The 16,054-nt window shown below is 64.7% G+C and overlaps 2 protein-coding genes across 18 annotated transcripts in view; one reads left to right on the forward strand and one right to left on the reverse strand.

Moving 5' to 3' along the window:
* Positions 1-8,266, forward strand: part of CDC42BPA (CDC42 binding protein kinase alpha) — a 181,502-nt gene extending 173,236 nt beyond the window's left edge. For 6 of the 15 annotated variants that reach the window (XM_045587145.1, XM_045587146.1, XM_045587147.1 and 3 more), the window contains 3 exons: positions 1,720-1,837; positions 2,553-2,710; positions 2,808-3,079. In XM_045587145.1, the coding sequence (XP_045443101.1) occupies positions 1,720-1,837; positions 2,553-2,710; positions 2,808-2,939 (408 nt within the window). In that variant the 3' untranslated portion in view covers positions 2,940-3,079. Of the gene's footprint in view, positions 1-1,719; positions 1,838-2,552; positions 2,711-2,807; positions 3,081-7,427; positions 7,441-8,255 lie in introns of those variants that run through there. The other 9 variants (XM_036453655.2, XM_036453657.2, XM_036453661.2 and 6 more) reach the window with 6 other exon arrangements.
* Positions 8,267-8,606: 340 nt separating this feature from the next.
* The window catches only part of COQ8A (coenzyme Q8A), a 37,040-nt gene continuing 29,592 nt past the window's right edge, over positions 8,607-16,054 (reverse strand). For all 3 annotated transcript variants that reach the window (XM_045587153.1, XM_036453672.2, XM_036453673.2), the window contains 11 exons: positions 14,833-14,907; positions 12,413-12,538; positions 11,842-11,927; positions 11,566-11,706; positions 11,204-11,285; positions 11,013-11,106; positions 10,720-10,861; positions 10,488-10,595; positions 10,312-10,377; positions 10,023-10,109; positions 8,607-9,564 (listed from right to left, as the gene is read on the reverse strand). In XM_045587153.1, the coding sequence (XP_045443109.1) occupies positions 9,280-9,564; positions 10,023-10,109; positions 10,312-10,377; positions 10,488-10,595; positions 10,720-10,861; positions 11,013-11,106; positions 11,204-11,285; positions 11,566-11,706; positions 11,842-11,927; positions 12,413-12,538; positions 14,833-14,907 (1,292 nt within the window). In that variant the 3' untranslated portion in view covers positions 8,607-9,279. The remainder of the gene's footprint in view (positions 9,565-10,022; positions 10,110-10,311; positions 10,378-10,487; positions 10,596-10,719; positions 10,862-11,012; positions 11,107-11,203; positions 11,286-11,565; positions 11,707-11,841; positions 11,928-12,412; positions 12,539-14,832; positions 14,908-16,054) is intronic.

Genomic DNA, 16,054 nt, shown 5'->3' on the forward strand with positions numbered 1-16,054 from the left:
CTGACTGTCCCTAACCGCTTCTGCCTGCCAGCCTGATCACCCATAACCACTCCCCTGCCAGTCTAATCGATGCCTAACTGTTCCCCTGCCAGCACGATTGCCCCTAACTGCCCTCCCCTGCAGATCTGATTGCTCCCAATTGCCCTCCCTTGCAGGCCTGGTCCCTCCCAACTGCCTTCCCCTGCTGGCCTGATTGCCCACAACTGCCCAAGATGGCAATCATCTTGTATGTTGGGGTGATGGTCAATTTGCATATTACTCTTTTATTAGATGTGATGTCATTGTCCTTGACCTTAAATTATAATGTCATTTAAGTATCTTATTTAAAATAAGGTGACTTGTGATAAAGTAAACCTTAGTGTGGAAACAGAAGCAGGAAACGGGTTCTAGGAGAAGGTTGTGTAAGTCAGTCAGTTTCTCATAACAGGGTGGTGGGAATGTTGCTAAGTGAGCCGTTGATGTTACACACAGAACACTCACCGAAGCCGTAAGCAGTTTGTCCGTGAAGGCGTCGGGGCACTGCAGGGGAGAGCAGTTAGGGGTGACCAGGCTGCAGGGGAGGACAGTTAGGGGGGATGAAGCCGACTGTTAGCTGAAGGGATGACACATCTGGGGCTGCTGCTGCCTTTTTGACAAAACACGCCTTCTGTGTGTCACCCTCGTGTCACATCCCATGTTGCTGCGGCCCCAGCCGTGCTGTGGGCTTCCCTCCGCAGGGATGGCGGCGGGGGGTTTGGGAAAGGTGCCCCCAGGCTGGGAGCAGAGGCGGGAAGGTGAGGGCGGAGGCCATGGGCTTCCCTCCGCAGGGATGGGGGGTTGTTACAGGAAAGGGTCTCCCAGGCTGAGAGCAGAGGCGGGAAGGTGAGGGCGGAGGCTGCTCCCACCTCTTCCCTTTGTGCACCCGGTGCCTTTGCTGGTGCCGCCAGGTCGCCCCCGGGTGGTGAAGGTGAGACATTACACTGACTGTGAACGTTCAGTCCTCTACTTCTTAGAGAAAGAAGGTAAAGCATTCGCTTCAGACAAATAACACACCAAGAATTACATGCACTTTGCAAATTTGACATGTGGGCCAAAACGGAGGGGGCGGGTTTGGGGCCGGCTGCCCGCCACCGCCCAGTGAGGGCTCCGCAGGGTTCCGGCTCCCCAGGCCGCCAGTGCGGGCCTGGCTGGACACACACACACACACACACACACACACACACGTTCTTCCCACCGCCCGTCCCTGGGGGTGTCAGCCCGACCCCCTTCCGAGCGGAAAAGGTTGGTCCCCAAGGAGGCCACACCCCTCCCGCGTGTGAGACTCCCTCGGGCCCTTCCCCACCCCGGACACAGCATCGCTCAGCAGCGCGATGGGAGCCTCCGTGCCGGGCTCCGAGGGCTCGGGCCCCAGGCCCTGCTGCTTGGACAGAGGCTGGATGCCGGGCGGACGGCACAGGCAGAGGGCAGTTGGGTGTCGCGCCAGCGAAACGTGCTCGAAGCACCTGCTCCTCCTCCCCGATTCCCCCCCAAACGGGCTTTGGCTGCTGTTCCCAGGGTTTTGGCCTCTGACCTGGAGCCGCCTCTCCGCCAGGAGTGCCCCCCACGCAGCGCCCCCGCTGGGCTGGGCTGGGGGTGTGGGCCTCTGGTCGGGATCGTTTGGTTTCTGAAGATTGCAGGGACGGACGGACGGACGGACGTTTCTGCAGGAAGCCGGCTTCTCTCCCTCTCTCTCCCCTCTAGAACCCGCGGCCTCAGGAGAGCCGGACGGTGTTCAGCGGCTCCGTCAGCATCCCCTCCATGAGCAAGGCCCGCCCCGAGCCCGGCCGCTCCATGAGCGCCAGCAGCGGCCTGTCCGCACGTAAGTGGACCCTGCCCCTGCCGCCCCGAGTGCCCCGTGCGTGCGCCCCTCCTGCCCCCTCCCCTCCTGCCCCTCACCCTGCGGCCCCGAGTGCCCCGTGCGTGCGCCCCTCCTGCCCCCTCCCCTCCTGCCCCCACACCCTGCGCCCCGAGTGCCCCGTGCGTGCGCCCCTCCTGCCCCCTCCCCTCCAGCTCCCACACCCTGCGGGCCCGTGTGCCCCGTGCGTGCGCCCCTCCTGCCCCCTCCCCTCCAGCTCCCACACCCTGCGGCCCCATGTGCCCCGTGCGTGCGCCCCCTCCTGTCCCCTCCCCTCCAGCTCCCACACCCTGCGGCCCCGGGTGCCCCGTGCGTGCGCCCCCTCCTGTCCCCTCCCCTCCAGCTCCCACACCCTGCGGCCCCGGGTGCCCCGTGCGTGCGCCCCCTCCTGTCCCCTCCCCTCCTGCCCCCACACCCTGCGGCCCCGTGTGCCTCGTGCGTGTGCGCACACACACACACACACACACACCCGCCCAGCACACCCTGCTGCCCTGTACGCCCTGTGCAGTCCAGAGGCCCTGGGCCCAGCTGCTGCCCGGGGTGGGGTGGGGGGGGGCGCGGAAAGCGCAGGTGGGCAGAGAGCCCGGAGCCCCGGAGCTGCGCTCCCCTGGGACCGGCCGGGCCTCTGAGGCCCTGACAGCCCCGCAGCTGGGCCGGGCTCACGGCGCGCCCCCCGCAGGGTCCTCCGCCCAGAACGGCAGCGCGCTCCGGAGGGAGTTCTCCGGGGGAAGCTACGGCGCCCAGCGGCACCCCCTGCCGTCCCCGTCCGAGGGCTCCCTGTCCTCGGGGGGCATGGACCAAGGCAGCGACGCCCCGGCCCGCGACTATGACGGGGAGGTGAGTGCGGCCCGGGGCGGGCGGGCGGGGCGGCCCCGGGGCGGGCGGGGGCCGGGCCCCGCCCCTGCCGGCGCCGCTGACGCCTCCTTCGCCCCAGGACTCGGACTCCCCGCGGCACTCCACGGCCTCCAACAGCTCCAACCTGAGCAGCCCGCCCAGCCCCGCGTCCCCACGCAAGACCCAGAGCCTCTCCCTGGAGAGCGCCGAGCGCGGCGCCTGGGACCCGTGACGGCCGAGGGGCGGCTCCGCGCAGCCCCGCCCGCCCGCCGCCGAGGACACCGCCCGCCACGGAGCCAGCGCCCCCGCCGCCTCCAGCCCCTGCTCCGGCCGCGCCCTCGCCGCCGTGCCCCTCGGACTCAGCGACGGGTTCCCGGCCCCGTGAGTGCGCACGTGGGGGGTGTACGCGGGAGAGCAGCGTCCTGTACCGACGGCCGAGGATGCATATACACATACGAGCGATCATTGAATGGAGGCCTGTCGTTTCTGTCTGTTCTCGGCCGCCCGCCCGCCCGCCCGCCCTGCAGGGAGAGCACAGCCGCCCCTCTCCCTGCCCCCCTGCCCCCGCCCCCACCCTCCTCCCCGGCCGGTCCTCCACCTGCAGCCGCCTCCGGAAGCCCTTCTGCAGCCTCAGGGGCAAACCTTTTTCTGGGGGAGCCTGAGCCACACCCCCTCTGATCCCTCCCAGCCCACAGGCACGGGGCTGCTGGAGCCTCTGGGTGCGGGAGGAGGTGCTGGAGGAGGTGCGGGCCGGCCTCAGGGGCCGCTGAGTGCTGTCCCTTCCCCGGGAGCATGGGAAGGGGGTTCATCACCGAACACTGACCCCCACGGCAGGACACGGCAGCCTTAACCTTGGCCCCTCCCAGGCCCGCGGGAGGGAGGCGCTGGGCCCCGAGCTGGGCGCCTGGGTGCTCCTTTCCCTGGGGCCGGGCGCCTCCGGGGCTGCTGCTCTGGGAGGGGAGGCTGAGGCCGGGGAGGAGGGGCTGGTGCGGGCTCGGCTGGGCTCGGCTGCACAAGGTGCCGGGAGAGGGAGAGGAGTTCAGTGACGCTGAGCGCGGGCAGGAGGTCTGGGCTGGGTTGGCCCCGTACAGCCAGCTCGACTCTCGCCGGCTGGCCATGGCCGCGGCCAGCTCCCTCTCCAGAATCCGCCCCTTTGGGAAGAGAAGGTCATCACCATAAACATGTCCTGGGCCTCCGGCACCCGGGGCAGGGCCTGGGTCATTGCACAGCCTGGTGGCTCCTAACCCGCCAGCCAGGCAGCCCCCCGCCCCTCCCCCCCGCCCTCTCCCCCCGCGTCCTGGGTCTCAGCCATTCGTTATCCCTTCGACAGCCAAGCGAATCTTGAAAACTGGTCGCCTGTAGGTGCTTGCTTTTAAAGGATGTTTTTAGGATCAAACTCACCCTCCCGGGTCCTTCGCCTCCGGGGGCAGCGAGGGCGGAGGGGAGGGCCTGCCTGGCGGCTCCCGGCACCTCCGTTCCCACGGCACTCAGAGTCCTACCTTTCCCACACCCCCCGCTCCCCCGCCCCCGAGCGGCCCGATGCTGGGCCCCCGGCGGGCCCCTGGGAGGACTCCAGGGGAGACGCCTCCAGGGGCTCCCAGACCGTGGTCATCCGGCCGCTCCTGCCCCCGAACAGCGGCCCCTCCGGAGGCTTCGCGAAGAGGGGCTTGGAGGACGGGGCCTGGAGGGGCGGCGCAGCGAGGGCCGCGAGGGGGCGGCAGGGGAGCTTGCCCTCCGGGGACAGCTGCTCTGGGGTGGCCTCGGTGCTCTGTCCAGCCACGGGGCGCGCTCCCTCGGATCCCGCCTTTCGGGGGTGGGGGTGCGAGACGATGTGCACACGGGGGCTCGGAGCACGGAATCCGAGTGGAGTGGCCTCCCTCCGGCTGCTAGCCGCCGGCTCAGCCCCGCTCCGGCCGCCGCCCGGACCTGGCCGTCAGGGAGGACGCCCGGTCTGATCAGCCCGTCACCTGTATTACCACAGCACGGGTTTCTTTCCGCCGACAAAGCTCCCGGCAGACGGCCCCGGGCGCAGTGCGGCCGCGCACCCCATGGTCTGCTTTCCGAGAAGCCGGCCCAGGGAGAGCCCGCCCTTCAGCGGACACCGAGCCTCCCTCCCGAGGCCAGAGCTCCGTCAGGCGGCCACAGCCTGGGAGGCAGCCCCGTGTGCGGGGCCTCCGTGCTGTAGAGCAAAGCCGGGCGGACAGGCGGACGGACAGCCCCCCACCCCCCGGTGGACGGCCTCACGGGGCACACCGCCCGGCCAGCGGGGCCCGGGCCTCCCGCCCACCTCGCCCATCAGGCCGACAAGTGGCACTCGCAGCGACGTGGCCAGGCCGCTGGCTCTTCACGCCCCCCTCCCGCCCGTGTCACCCCTCCCTTCTGGGCCGCTCCCCCGGCCCGGCCTCTCCCAGCCCCCGGCCCGCTGCTCATGCCCAAGGGCGGGAACCCTGGTCATTTCGGGGGGGACTTGGCAAATCGAGCCTGAAACGTCACGGAAACACGGTGGCCTGCCTTGTATCGGACAGTGTGGTGTCATTTGTCTTGCACGTTTTTAGGGTTTTCCTCGTAGCCTTACAGCGCTGCATGGCCTCCTGTGGTCACTTCCTGTCGGGGTGTGATGCCGACGGGTCCGTGTGCACGGAGGGGGACGTTCTGGCCTTGAGTTACTCGTTTCATTGCGTTCGGTTTGATGTCCTCAGCTCCTGGGGAGCTTTAGAGATTCCTGCGCCGACAGGGGCGTGGTCGCGTCTGCACAGACGTGTCTAAGTGGAACATGTATGTGAGAGACCTCCAGGTGCTGTCCCTCAGGGCTGCCCAGACGCGATGAACCGCAGTAGAACGACTGTTAGCGTGGAGGGCAGCCTTTCTTTCCCTGATGCGAAGTCTGAGACTGTGGTCTCCACGGCCCTGCTCCCTGCCGCCCTGCCGCCCAGGCCCCTCCTCACCCTGTGGAGGCCATGGGGGCGCTCACCCAGGACTCCTAGTTCCCTCATAGCCTGGTGAGAGCCGGTTCCCTCTCTGGAAGCTTCGTGTGCCCGCCTCCGTCTGCTCGGCCAGCGTGTACGGTCCATCGGCTGTTGCTGGCAGTGCTGTGTGAGCAGGGGGGTGTGTCTGAATTTGTGTTCGCATTTCTTTGAATGAGTCCCCAGAGTGGAACTGCTGGATAGCATGGCAGCTGGTTTTAGCTTTCTGAACAATGTTCGTCCCGTTTTCCACCGTTTACAGTCTCACCCGCAGTTTGGGAGGGTCCTTCACGTCCTCACCAGCGTGTGTTGATTTGTTGGTGATAGCCACTCTGACAAGGACGCGTCGGCCTCTCACGGTGGTTTAATCTGTGCTTTCCCGGTTAGCGACATCGCGGTCTTCTCAGACACCTGCTGGCAGAAGTGTCTCTTCGGGCCCTCTGTCCTTTTCACCAGATTGTTTGGTTAAGTCGTGAGTTCCTTGTGTATTTTGTATACTAACCCCCCATCAGATGTATCATTGGCGAATACCTTCTCCCGTTCAGTAGGTTATGTTCCTTTTAATGGTTTCCTTCACTGTCAGATCTTTTGTTTGATGTCCCATTTGCTTATTTTTCATTTTGTTTCCGTTGTCTGAGGAGACATATTCAAAAAGATATTGCTGCCCTGACTGGTTTGACTCAGTGGATAGAGTATAGGCCTTCAGACTGAGGGGTCCTGGGTTCGATTCCAGTCAGGGGCATGTACCTTGGTTGCAGGCGCCTCCCCAGTAGGGGGTGTGCAGGAGGCAGCTGGTCAATGTTTCTTTCTCATTGATGTTTTGCTAAGTGATGTCAGAGTTTAACTGCTTGTTTTCTTCTACCGTGTTTCCCCGAAAATAAGACCTAGCGCATGGAAGGATAAGACATCCCCTGAAAATAAGACCTAGGACAACTTTGGGAGAAAAAATTAATATAAGACACTGTCTTATTTTAGGGGAAACAGGGTAGCAGCTTATGGCTCCAGGTCCTATATTGAAGTCTCCAGTCCATTTCCAGTTTAGTTTTGTACGTGATGTAAGCGGTCCAATTTCACTGTTTTACATGCATCTGTCCTGTTTTCCTAGCACCGCTTGTTGGAAAGACTATCCCTTTCTTTCTTTCTTTTTTAATATATTTTATTGATTTTTTTACAGAGAGGAAGGGAGAGAGAGGTAGAAACATTGATGAGAGAGAAACATCGATCAGCTGCCTCCTGCACACCCCCCGCTGGGGATGTGCCCGCAACCAAGGTACATGCCTTTGACTGGAATCGAACCCGGGACCTTTCAGTTCGCAGGCTGACGCTCTACCCACTGAGCCACACCGGTTTCGGCCCTGCCTCCTTTCTTAAAGGTCAACCGTGTAAGCAAGGCTTCACTCCCCATCCTATCCCATTGATCTGTATATCTGTTGTTTTTGTTTGTTTGTTTGTTTGGTTTGGTTTTGTTTTTCCCTCCCCTCTGTATATCTGTTTTTATGCCAGTACCATACCATGTTAATAACACACGTTTACAGTATAGTTTGATATCACTAAGCGTGGCACTCCTACCTTTTTCTCAAAAAATTTTTTGGCTGTCCAGGGTCCTTTGTGGTTCCATATAGACCTGGTTTCTGGAGGAGGCCTACAGAACTGAAACTCCCTTAGGGCTGTGTTTGCTGGGTCCTACGAACTTCGAAAGTTGTGTTTCATTTGTCTCAAGACATTCTATTTCCTCGCGACCCTCATTGGTGGTTTAGGAGCGTGGTGTTGGTCTCCCCATCTCCGTGTTTCTTCTCCCTCTTCTTCCTGGTGGTTCCTGGTTCCATGCCTCCCTGGCTGCAATAGGCGCCGATGTGGTTTCAGTCCTGAATTCACGGAACCTTGTTTGGTGGCCTCGTGTGTGTGCTTTCCGGAGGGTGTTCCATGTGCACACGAGAGGGCGTGTGAAATGCTGACGGGGGGGCCGGCAGTGGTGCTGGGACCGGGGCCGACCGCGGGGCAGCTGCTGTCGGGCTCATACATCTCAAGGTGCGAGGATTTCCCGACAGCACCTTCGGACCGACCGCGCGAGGACCCGTTTCAGCCCCGAGAAGACTCTGCAGGGGCTGGACGTCCCTGTTCCCTGGGAGTTCGTTCCGCCAGGAAAAGCCCGTTTCTGGAGTTCCCGCCGCTCAGGAGCGCCGACCCTGCGCAGCCGTGGCCCTTTCCCCCTGGGCCGAGTTCTCGCTCCGGAGCAGCTGTGGCTTTTCTGTGTGGGAGGGCCTGGGGGGGGGGGGGGGCGCGCAGGGGAGTTGCTGGGGTGATCAGAGCTGTCCCGTCCCCCGTTCCTTTCTCCCGAACCCCTTTCTCTGATGAGGAGTGTGGGCTAAGCCCTCCAGAACGCTCGCACTGGGAACCTGCGCGAACCGCAGGGACACCTGCAGACAGGGCTGGTGTGTGCTGACCTCAGGCTCCCCTCTCGTCAGGAGGGAAGTTCATGCCGGTGGTAGGATGGTTTGCCCTTTTTTTTTTTTTTTTTTTAAGGGAAGTGTATTTTTCTCTTTTTTTATATATTTTATTGATATTTTTACAGAGAGGAAGGAGAGGGATAGAGTGTTACAAACATCGATGAGAGAGAATCATTGACCAGCTGCCTCTTGCACACCTCCCACTGGGGATGAGCCTGCAACCCAGGTACATGCCCTTGACCGGAATCGAACCCGGGACCTTTCAGTCCGCAGGCCGACGCTCTATCCACTGAGCCAAACCGGTTTCAGCTGGTTTGCCTTTTTTTGAAAATACATTTTGATTGATTTCAGAGAGGGAGAGTCATTGATCTGCTGCCTCCTGCATGCCCCACACTGGGGATCGAGCCTGCAGCCCGGGTATGTGCCCTGACCAGGAATCAAGCCATTACCTCCTTTGTAGGTCGACACTCAACCACTGAGCCACGCTGGTTGGGCTGTTTTGCTTTTTATTGAAACAAGTAAATCAGACAATTACAAGAATTTTACAAAAATTAGAGCCTGCGAGGACCCCGGTCTAACCATGTGACATTCAATCACTCCACAAGGGCCCTGGGCCCGGGGGAAGGAGGCCCCCGCACACACCGTCTACACGTGCCACACGACAGAGCTGTCACGTTCTCCCGGCTGCCCCGGCCGCCCTGGGAGGCAGCGCTTCTCCAGACGCTTCCAGCTCCCGCAGCCGGCAGAGCGCAGGCCTCACTCGGCACCGAGGACCTGTGGGCACTGCTCCCGGCCGACTCTGGGTGCTGGAGGCAAAGGGCAGAAAACGCGCACACACCTTTAATTCATGTTCACTAACAGTCAAAAAGCGTTCTCTATTTCCTGGGTGGCAGGGATTCTCGCCTTCTGGGTTAACATTAGGTAAAACCCCCGTTTTCCTAGAAGGAAATAAAACGGCCTTCATCTAGAGGATTTCAGAGGATGAATAAACAGCAGGGGGGTTCCATTCTCATTCGTGCACACCTCACTCCGGACCCTCTTAGCAGTAAAAACCATGTAAGCGCTGGCCGTGGGCCCCGGCAGCACCGGGCAGAGCCCGCACCTCCCTCGGCAGAGGAGTCTGAAGGGGCGCCGCCCGCCCGCCGGCCGGCTCCGTGCCCAGCTACTGCGCGTCCCGCTGCTTGCAGTAGTTGCTGTAGGCCTCCTCGAACATGTCCTTGCAGGGGATCTTGGCCTTGAGCTTGGAGCAGATGAGGAAGGAGCCGCCCATCTTCCTGTGCAGCGAGTAGGTCTCCTCGGGGGGCGGGATGAGCCGGTGCTTGAGCATGACGGGGATCAGGTTGTGGATCTCCTCCGTGGTCTTCTGGGTGCCGAAGTCGAAGGGCTCGTGGGAGGCGAAGGCCTTCCCCAGCGTGAGGATGGCGTTCACGTGCGCGTCCTCCATGGCCTGCGGGCGGAGAGGGGGTCAGCCTCACGCCCCGAGGCCCGGCCGCAAGCTGGGCTGAACTCTAACGGGAGCTGAGAGCAGCGTTAACGTGTGGCCGGGCTCCGTGGGAGACCACGGGGGTGGCAGGGCCTCAGCCCACGCAGGAGGGCGCCACCCAAAGGCACTCGGGCTCAGCGTGTGCGCACAGACCCTGAGAGTCCTCAGGCCAAAAGGGACAGTCCTCCCGGCCCCGCTCCCACCCCTCAGCTCCAGGCGGAGTCTCGGGCTTGCCAGAGGAGCAGCGCTTCTGACCATCTGGCTGCCCAGGCCCTGCCACTCGGAGCCTCCGGGCAGAGGCGGGCGCTGTCCCCTCTGGTGTCACATTTACTAAGGGAAGTTCTTCCGCTGCCCCCTCCTCCCCGCCCAGGCCCGGGAGGAGCCCGGAGCGGCAGGTGGAGCCGCCAGGCCATGGCGCGCACCTTGACCTCGTAGCCGGTGAGGAACTTCATCTCGATGGACTTCTTCAGCACGGCCTCCCGGTCCTGGTCCGCAGCGGCCCTGATGACCTGGGCACACAGAGGGGCTGCTGGGCCGGAGCGACCCCCGCCCGCCCCCAGACGCTGCCAACCGGCTCCCTGTTCCTCCCGGACCCTGGCCGGAGGTCCCAGCCGGGCTGGGAGCCTGACGGGGCCATGACCGCACCAGCCGCCCTCCCCCTCCCGTCCCCCAGCCCCGCCTCAGGGCAGCACGGCCAGGCCCGCCCCCCACCTGGATGTAGAGGTCGGTGAAGGACTTGTCGTACTCCCGAGTTGCCCCGAAGTCCAGGAGAGCCACCTGGGCAGGGTGACAGCAGGGCAGGTTTGCAGCTGGTGCTGAGCCCCTGACCACAGACCCCGCTCCCGCAGCGGCCTCCGCCCCTGCCCGCCCCCCCATCCCGGGCTCACCTTGTGCTGCTCGGGGTCGTAGAAGAAGTTGGACCAGTTGGGGTCGGTCTGCATGAAGTGGAACTCAAACAGCTCCCTCAGGCACAGGACCAGGATGTTGTGGCAGATCTGGGGATGGGGGGGGGGGGGGGGGTAGTCTGGTGACCCGAGAGTCGAGGGCTGGGGAACTTCTGCCCAGGTGGCACTTGGTTCCAAGGGCGCTGCCTGGGGCTGCCGGCCGCTGCAGACGCACCTCGTTCCGGATCTCCTGGCTCAGCCCCTCGGCCTGGTCCAGGGGGAAGCCAGACACGAGCTCGGTGGTCAGCACGTGGGGGCTGCACAGCTCGTCCACCACCTCGGGCACGTAGAAGAAGGGGTGGTCCTTCAGCAGCTCCCTGCGGGGGGCGGAGTCACACGGGGCCCGGTACCCACACCCGCCGGGGGAGACGGGACACCGGGGACTGGCCACCCAGTGGAGGGCCCTGCTCAGCAGGCCAGACCCCTTCCCTCCCCCGGGGGCTCCCCTGGGAGAGCCCCGAGCGGCACCTGAACTTCTTGGCGCAGGCGGCCTCTCGCTTGTAGTCGCACTCGAGGGCCAGCTCCCGCCTCAGCACGTCGATCAGGTGCTCGGGGAACAGGCCTGGCGGGCGGGAGGGTGTCGGGTGAGCGGAGGGCTCCCCTAGGGCGGGTGCCCAGAGCCCACCCGAGTCCCACCGCCGGCGGCCGGGCGAGCACACCTTCAGGGAGCACGTTGCTCATGTTCAGCACGGCCATGAGGTTGTTGACGTCGCTGTTGATGCTCTGGGCCACGCCGGGGTACTGCGGGGGCAGAGGTCCCGTGAGCAGAGCGGGCCCCACACCTTGGGAGTCACCGCTGTCTGCCTCCCTTCCCACCCGTCTCCGAGCACAGCACCACTCGGCGCCGGCCGCTGCGCAGGCCCAAAGCAGACAATCGCGTCCCGTCCTCGCCCAGGCCAAGCTCCCTGGGACTGTCCCGCCCCCACAGCCACTCCCTGGGCCAGAAACGGCGACACAGACCCACCCGAGGGCCCCCTCGGCCTGGCCCCCCACAGCCCCCCAGGTCTACCCCAGCGCCCACCTGGATCTTCATGGCCACCTCCCGCCCGTCCTTCATCCGGGCCAGGTGCACCTGCCCGATGGAGGCGGCCGCGAAGGGCCGCTCCTCGAAGTACTCCAGCTTGTCCCGCCAGTTGGGGCCCAGGTCGCTGTTGAGAGTTTTCTGGAGGGAGAGGCCGGGAGGCCCCGTCAGCCCAGCCCCCCCAGGAGGCCCTGGGACTCCCCTGCGGCTCCTCCGGGCGGGGAGGCGGCACCGGAGCCGCCCGCGCCCCCGCCCTCCGCCAGGGGCCCGCCTCACCGTCATCTGCTTCAGGGGCATGAAGTCCGCGCTCTGCCTCACGCGCTCGAAGATCTTGGCCAGGTGGGGGTTGATGAAGGCGTCGTCTGGAAGGCACCAGGGAAGCAGGTGGCAGAGGGCTGAGGCCGGGGACAGAGCGGCCACCCACACCTGCCCGGGGGGCTCCTGGGAGATGCTGCTCTGCCCGCCCACACAGCCCGGGTGCAGACACAACAAGGCCCAGGCTCCGAAGGCCTGCCCTGCGTGTGCCTGCCCCCTGGCCAGCCCATGAGCCCCACTAACTGCCCCTGAGGACTCCCTGTCACTGCTCCCACCCAGAGCCAGCCTCGGCGCCCCAGCCTCTGCTCGCGAGGCCCCGGAGCCAGGCTCCCTCCAGCCGCCTTCCCTCCGGGGCCACAAGCTCCTTCCCGCCCACACCAGCTGGCAGGACTGTGAGCCCTCCTCTCCCTCCAACCGAGACAGTCTCAGCATCCCTGCTGGCAGCAGCCAGGCCCCAGCAAGAGGAGCCGGAAGGCCCCCCTCCGGTGGGACTGAAGGCGGCTGCCCGGTCCGCGCACCCGCAGGCACTCACCCTGGATGCTCAGCATCTGGCCCAGCTTGAGCGCGGCCCCGCGCACCTTGCACAGCGTGCTCACGATGCGCTCCGCGTTGGCCTCGGACAGGAAGGGGCTGGAATCCAGCACGGCCTTCTTCCCCCCTGTGGGCGGAAGCCAGGTCACCGCGGCACCAGCACCCGCTCCGAGTGCCGAGGGGCACAAGGAAGAGGCTGGCAGGGCTCGCAAGGGGGCCGTCGGCAGGCGCAGGGCCTGAGGCCCCCCCCCCCCCCCCCAGCACCTGAGGAGACTCGTTCCTCTCTCGTGGGCCTCGGAGCCTGAGTGCACCCAGCCCACGGCTGCCAAGGCCCGCTGGTCACCCCTCCCCTTGGAAACGGCAGAGGCAGTGACATCAGAGTGTGGCATTTCTAAGTGCGACCTGAAGAAGCCCGCACGGAGCCTGGCCAGCCTTCCTCCTGGGTCCCCCAAGAACCAAAGAGCAGTCGCTGTCCCACCCCCACCTCCCTGACACTGCTGAGGCCTCGGGAGCACGCAGCACCCCACCCCAGTGCCCGCGCGCACACACGCGCGCGCACACAGACGCGCACACAAGCCTGGGGCCTGGAGAGGGCATGCTGAAGGGCAGTCAGCTGGCACGAGGGACGGGCACGGAGTGAGGGACCTAGCGCAGTGCCAGGCGAGGACAGAGTTCGCCCAGCACACCCACCACGGGGCCAGCTGGCTGCAGCGAGTGCCTTCCTCTGGGAGGGGAGCTCAGGGTCAAGGACAGCCCTGGCCGCTGCACCTGCCGCTCCCCTCGCTCCCCTCGCTCCCCTCTGCCAGGGGCCTCGCAGCTCCCTGCAGCCAGCCGGCCCCGGGGCCAGTGCAGTGACCTCGGGGGCCGATGACCTGTGACCGGGACACGGGGCGGGAGGGTGCGCGGTGATGACTCCAGAGGTCAGGACCCTCTGCCCAGCACCCCACCTCCACCTCCACGGCCCTGCTAAGTACTGGTTCTGCCCGGTCCTAGGTGGGAGAGGCATGCCCGGCGCCCCCTGCCCTCCCCCAGCTCCTCAGCACCCTCTTCCCTTCCTGCAGCTGGTGGCACTTGCTTTCCTGCCTGCTGGCCTGGGAGCCCAGTGAGGTGCCCGGCCTGGCACGCAGGAGGACGGAGCTAGGTCCCAAGAGGAATCCTGTCCCAGGAACCTGTCCAGCGCAGCCTCTGACAGAGTGGGGTGCACAGGGTGGGGTGCAGTTTGCAGAAGAGAAGCCCCGAAGAGAGCATGTGCATCCGCCAGCTTCTCAGGGCAGCTGTCAGCTCACTCAGGAGTCAGGCTGGGTCCTACACATCAGGGGGTCGGTCCCAGGAGAGTGAGCGATGTCAGCTCCCAGGGAGAGACCGAGCTGTTGGGGGTCAGGGGGCAGCCTGTGGGCCGGGCTCCAGAATGGCTGGACCAGGAAGGGTCCCCGATCACACCCCGGTACATCGCCAGCGGGGACATGGCTAGTTCTGTGGATGAGGAGCCAGCGGTAAAACGGGGTGGGCCTGTCCCTCAGGAGAGAGCCCTCCAGGGCAGGCGGAGCTGGGCCTGGCTGGTCACGGCAGCGCAGAGCCTGTCCTGAGAGCTGGGGCAGAGCTTGGGGCCCGACCTGCCTGGCCTGAGCCCCAGGTCCTCTGGCTCCTGGGCCATCAAGGTCCACTCCAGCTAAGGTCACTGCTCCCTGACCAAGGACACCGACTTACGCCTGAAGCCAGTCCTCGCCTCCCCGGCCCGGACCTGTGGGAGCGGCCGGCCACAGGGGAGGGCGGCTCTCGGGACGGCTGGCTTCTCCCCAGAAAGCCAGGCTCGCTCCCAAAGTGTGTCGCACCAGCACTAAAAATACCCCCGCTAAGCCGTCCCCCGGCCCTGCCAGGACACGTGTGTCCCGGCACCCGGGGCCTGTGGGGACAGCAGTGCTTTCTCTCCGGAGGTTCCCTGACCACGGAGGCCCTGGAGTGAAGAGGGGCCGCCGCTGCGACTGGCAGCCAGGGCAGCGGGCATGGGCAGTGTCACGGGGGTCCTCGTGAAGGGACAGGAGGCGCCAGAAACGGAGAGACCTGACCTGACCCCTGGCTGACCCCAGGAGACGGGACAGAGGCTCGTGACCTCTGCCTCAGAGATGGAAGACCCTATGGGACCTGTCCCAGCAGCACCCACATCCTCAGCCGCATGGAGCCCTGGGCCTGACAGCCAGGCCACAGGCCCAGCCGCTCCGGGGGAGGGGGGGGGGGGCGGGGGCGGGGCCAAACCCCAGCGCCACCGAGGGAGCCGGAAGTGGGGGTGAGCAGGGCAGGCAGCACTGGATAGAGCCGCCCGCAGGCCACAGTGACTGTGCCCTACAGGGGGACGTGGGGTGACCCCAGAACACAGGCGGGACTGGGCTGACAGGCCCACCCCCAGGGCCAAGGGCAGCTCACCTGAGGAGTCCTCCGAGCGGAGGGTCTTCTTGGCGACTTCAGCCAGAGCTCCGAAGCCCAGACCCACAGCCAGACCTGGAGGGAGGAGGGAGGCTGCTGGGCATTTGCCTGGGAGCGGCCTGTGCCTGCTGGCCTCCACCCACAAGGCCCCCCCACACACACACACACACACACACCCCTCATCTTCCCAAGGCCCCTCAGACACTCCAGAACATTTTCTTTAACCCTCACTGGAGGACATGCTGGGAGGGAGGGAGAGAAACAGAAACAGAAAGGGAGAGGGGAGGAGAGAGGGAAAAAGAAAGAGAAGATGGGGGGGAGGAGGGCATCGAAATGAGAGCAACATCCATCGGTTGCTTTCCATACGCACCCCAACGGGGGCTCAGACCCACAGCCCAGTCTGTGCCCTGACCGGGAACTGACCAGCAGCTGTTCAGCGACAGGACGACGCTCAGAGACAGACACGTAGGGACACACTCTCTGCTGTTCTAAGAGAAGATCTGGCAGGTGCATTTGGTGAAACGCTTCATCTGTACCACCCCCATCACCTTTGCTCATGTGCAGGCTCATGGGACACACCCCCCCCCAAGACAACACACCACCGAGAACACAGGCTGGAGGACCCCGCACCCGGGAAGAGGGACCGGGCACCCCCCTTCGGAACGCAGCCACCCGCTGCGCAGCCTGGGAGAGGAGCCTCGTCTTCAGGGCCCTAACTTCCTCCCCGGAGGGAGGGACCGCACGACAGGGACAAAAGCAAAGGCTGGGGTCCCCAGTCCAAACAGACTCCAGGAATTCTGGCTGCAGCCCTCACGCAGGCACTGACAGCGGTGGCAGCCCTCCCTCTCCCTTTTGCAATCCAAATCTAAGTTCAGCTTAACAATAACCCACAACCTTCGGACCAACTAAGTTCCTCAGGGCCTTGGCCCGGAGGCAGGGAAGTGGCCGAGCCCCTCTCCTCCTCTCTAACAGGTCTAGCTGTGGGGTGGGGCGGGGCAGGAGGCACACATTAGCAGGGAGGGGATGAAGAGCAGGTGGCTGCAGGGAAGACACTACAGAAGCCCTCAGGCCTCGAAGAGCACAGCCGGGGGCCGGAGGGCCAGGGCCCAGAGGGGACAGACTCACACTGGGTGCTCCGATTAACATCTCCCCAATTTTACAAAACACAGAGGTTGGTGCCTCCTAGTCTCTGTGGAGCTCAAACAACTGAACAGGCAGAGCC

This window comes from Pipistrellus kuhlii, unplaced genomic scaffold, assembly GCF_014108245.1.
Source record: "Pipistrellus kuhlii isolate mPipKuh1 unplaced genomic scaffold, mPipKuh1.p scaffold_m20_p_25, whole genome shotgun sequence".
In the NCBI taxonomy this organism is placed as follows: Eukaryota; Metazoa; Chordata; class Mammalia; order Chiroptera; family Vespertilionidae; genus Pipistrellus; species Pipistrellus kuhlii.